This window comes from Lissotriton helveticus, chromosome 8 (genome assembly GCF_964261635.1).
Source record: "Lissotriton helveticus chromosome 8, aLisHel1.1, whole genome shotgun sequence".
Classification (NCBI taxonomy): Eukaryota; Metazoa; Chordata; class Amphibia; order Caudata; family Salamandridae; genus Lissotriton; species Lissotriton helveticus.
This window is the reverse complement of record NC_136069.1, coordinates 33,645,157-33,649,398: the sequence shown is the minus strand read 5'-3', so window position 1 is coordinate 33,649,398 and position 4,242 is coordinate 33,645,157. Positions and strand designations below refer to the sequence as shown.

General features: G+C 37.6%; 1 protein-coding gene across 1 annotated transcript; it reads right to left on the bottom strand.

Annotated features, from left to right (window-relative positions):
- Positions 1-1,044: 1,044 nt before the first annotated feature.
- Positions 1,045-3,734, bottom strand: LOC144772283 (uncharacterized). The gene has a single exon (XM_078656515.1). The coding sequence runs from the start codon at positions 2,633-2,635 to the stop codon at positions 1,085-1,087; it is 1,551 nt and encodes a 516-aa protein (XP_078512641.1). The 5' UTR covers positions 2,636-3,734; the 3' UTR covers positions 1,045-1,084.
- Positions 3,735-4,242: the final 508 nt, after the last annotated feature.

Here is a 4,242-nt window from a genome sequence, read left to right as displayed (position 1 = left end):
GCCGTGCCAGCACACATGGTAACTATGACCATCATATTGACAGATGGCCCCAGGGATATCTTAAGGTTTTTGGGGGCCCTGGGCCAAGCATATTTTGGGGGCCCCTGTTAGGAACAGTTTTAAATTCATGATCCAGTTTCAGCTCTTTCATGTTCTCGTTGGCCATGTCAGAGACAGTGCACAGGCACACTGGTCCAAATTCAAATTATGTTCACATGTAACATTTAGGGATAGGGGATGTGTGTTTTTAATACAGTAACACAGCAGCATCTCACTAATATTAACTCCAAATAATCTCTGTGACACAGACATTTCTCATATGTGAGGTACTAATTTGAGCTTAAAGAAACTTTTTGTATGGCTGTTGCATGTAAAAAACACAACATTTCTCTACAAAATGTCTGTAATAGACACTCACATATAACCCAAATTGAAAATAAAGCAAGCAATTGGTTGCCGAACGTCATCTCTGCAGAACATAATCACTTCAAATATTGTCTAATTTTCACACGGTTACAGAAAAAAACAGGAATGGGGGCATGCGTAATTTACTTTGAATGTCTGGATGCGAAGCACGATTGGGTATTTTTAGCAAAATGAAAAATGAACATTGCCATATCAACAGAACACCACACCGCTCCTCCAGAGGAAGCACGCGATCATAGAAAACAATTTAGACTTGTCAATTGTCCGCTTTCATAGTTTCCACCAGGGTGCAATGGAATTGTTGCCTAAAATCCTTAAGAATGGCTGCAGCAGGTGCATAAGTTGTCATTTACCAGGTTTTTATTTAGGTATGTGTCCCACCCCTCTCCCCCTTGCAGCTACTGGAGTGTTACCCACCCTGTAATAAAAAATCATCAATAAGTAAAACAATGCCCTCGCAGGGCCGCAGGGTCGCATTCAACAATATTTCACGTAGGGACTAAAAAGCTTATTATAATGTGTTGCTCAAACCTCGCAACAGTACCAAGCAACCTTGCCTGGGGCCCTGAGTAAAAGCAGCCCCGAATGCAGAGAAGTGAAGAAAGAACGTAGCTGTACTTGGTTTCTCTTTTGTAAATAATCTTATTTGTCACTGGATCTACACAGGTAGTGAAGGTGTGTGGCTTCTCAGATGACTCGACAGATTACCTTTTTGATTGAAAGCTTTATAACATACAGAGCATTTATATGGTTTCTCTCCACTGTGAATCCTCTGATGTATCATCACTTTTCTCTTTGTAATAAAAGCCTTGTCACATTCAGAACATTTATATGGTTTCTCTCCAGTGTGAATCCTCTGATGTATCATCAGTGTTCTCTTTGTAATAAAAGCCTTGTCACATTCAGAACATTTATATGGTTTCTCCCCTGTGTGGATTTTCTGATGAACTGAAAGATGACTCTTTCGCTTGAAAGCCTTGTCACATTCGGTACATTTATATGGTTTCTCCCCTGTGTGGATTTTCTGATGAACTGAAAGATGACTCTTTCGCTTGAAAGCCTTGTCACATTCGGTACATTTATATGGTGTCTCCCCTGTGTGGATTCTTCGATGTACGTAAAGATTTGCATTTAGCTTGAAAGCCATATCACATTCAGAACATTTATAAGGTTTCACACCAGTGTGAGTTCTCTGATGTATGGTCAGCCTTTTCTTATCAATGTATGACTTGTCACATTCAGAACATTTGTAGGGTTTCTCTCCAGTGTGATATCTCTGGTGCACTAATAGTTCAGCCTTCAGAATGAAAGCCTTGCCACATTCAGAGCATTTATAAGGTTTCTCTCCCTTGTGAATTCTCTGGTGTAATGACAATATATATTTTTCTTTGAAAGCCTTGTCACAGTCAGTACACTTATACGGTTTCTCTCCCGTGTGAGACAAGTGATGTATTTTTAACTGTCCTTTTGTAGTGAAAGCCTTCTCACATTCAGAACATCCATAAGGTTTTATCCCAGTGTGAACTCTCTGATGTATTATCAGCTGGGCCTTTGTACTGAAAGCCTTCTCACATTCAGAACATTTATATGGTTTCTCACCGGTGTGAGTTTTCTGGTGACTGGTTAGTCCACCTATTCCAGTAAAAGATTTTTGACATTCGAAACATTTATATGGTTTCTCGCCAGTGTGTGTTCTCTGGTGAAGGGTTAGATTACCTCTTATGGTAAAAGCTTTTTGACATTCAGAACATTTATATGGTTTCTCGCCAGTGTGAATTCTCTCATGTACTGTTAAATCACTCTTTTGTGCGAAAGCCTTATTACACTCAGAACATCTATATCGTTTTTCCCCCATGAGAATTCTCTCATGTGATGACGATTTACTCTTTTGCTTGAAAGTCTTGGCACATTTAGAACATTTATATGGTTTCTTTCCAGTGTGATTTGTGTGAGGTATTACTAGTCCATCTTTTTGACTGAAAATCTTTTTGCATTCAGAGCATTCACATGGTTTCTCATCAGTATGAGTTTGTTGATCTATCAGCAGCTGTGCCTTTGTAATGAACATCTGGCCACATTCAGTGCATTTATAAGGTCTTGGTTCAGTGTAGCCTGACTTTTGTCCAATGAGAGCCATTTGTGATATAGCCTTTACCTTTGAGACATTGAAATGTTTTTTTTTTTCAGTATGGTTTTGTTTGCCTACCATCAAATGGCTTTTTCTAATAAAAGTCTTGGTAAACACTGCAGATTTATTTTGTCTTAATATGCTGACATCTTCTTGATGTTTTTCCAGATGGGTCTCCTTGATGTTTTTCCAGATGGGTATTTATATAGAAATCTCTGTTACATTTAGTGCATTTGTGCACTTCCCCCATTTGAACACATTATGTTTAAATAATTACATAGTTGTAATAATATTCTAGAGACACTGAGTAAATGCATGTAGCTTCTCCTGTGTCTGTCCAGGTTAGTACTTTCAAGTTAGGTACATTTTACTAACACATAGAAATGAAAAATAACCTCTCTTCATACTAAATTATTGGTACTAATATTACAACTGCAAAGCTGTGTACTTAAATGAAGTGCACCTTTCTCTTTGCCATGACAAATTAAGTAAATAATTTCTACTTATAGTCCCACTGTGTACAGATGCTCAGCTAAGTTAACACTGTGGAGGCATAATTTCTGCATTCTAACTCTCTCCTATTTCCTTTCTCGGTGGTATAAAGTCAATATTATGGCATTAGCTGGCACACTTGATTTGTTAGAAGATAGCCATTTCTGTTCTCATATTCAGTGTTTATTTACATGGCATTACTCTGTGCTAGCCTCTCACTAGGGGACAATTCTGATGTGTTGCTAGAGTTGCCTGTTACGCAGAAGACAGCAATAGGTAGATGTGTTCGTGGCTGGTGTCCAGTGTAAATGTATACATTTTCTGTTGTTATTCAAGCTACTTTAGCCTGGAAAGATTTATTACATTCTAAACATTTCTGTGGACTTTCTCCTTTGTAGGTCACTTGATTGATTAGAGTTCCTTGTGGTGTTAATATGTAGACATACTGAAGAGATACTACTTACTCCTTTGTTGTGAGGTACTATGTCCCTTTCATCATTCTATTGGGGTCTGCTACCAATTCAGCACAGAAAAGGCTGTTTGTCTAAGGATCGCATAGCGGTAACAATTGTAGAGCTTCTTTAGTGGAAAAAAATCTCCGAAAACTGTTCCGTACTTTTCAAGTGGTTAGTGTCTCAAAAGTTGAATTGCAATTCCTGGTGTCCAAGATATTCCTCTGATTATTGCTTTTATTTTTGCTGTCTTTCACTAAAAGGACAAAAATAATATCTAAGCATTAGCATTTCATGAGCCCAAAAAAACAAATATCAGAATAAAAAAAATCTATTTGTTTTCTTATATGGAAATTAAGTAACAAAAGCCAGGTACACAATTGTACATTAGCATAGAAGTGGTTTAATCATAATCTAATGAACATGGTATTTTATTCATGTGTAAACCAAAACACTCGCAACCGTGTAACGAGATCCAGAGCAAATTGTTAGTCATTCATTAACAATGTGCACATCACAAATTATAATGGACACTGAGAAATCTTCAATCCAAAGACCAAATACATGACAACAAACATAGGAAAAAGTGGCAAACATGACTCTGCTAACAACATGGATTAAAACAAAAACCTGGAAGTGTAATCCAATGATTACAGCATGAATTGACGCTGACATAAAGACATCTATCATTAATGGTAATATCCACAGCTTGTACTGGGCTAAATAGGAAAGCTTCTAAGACAT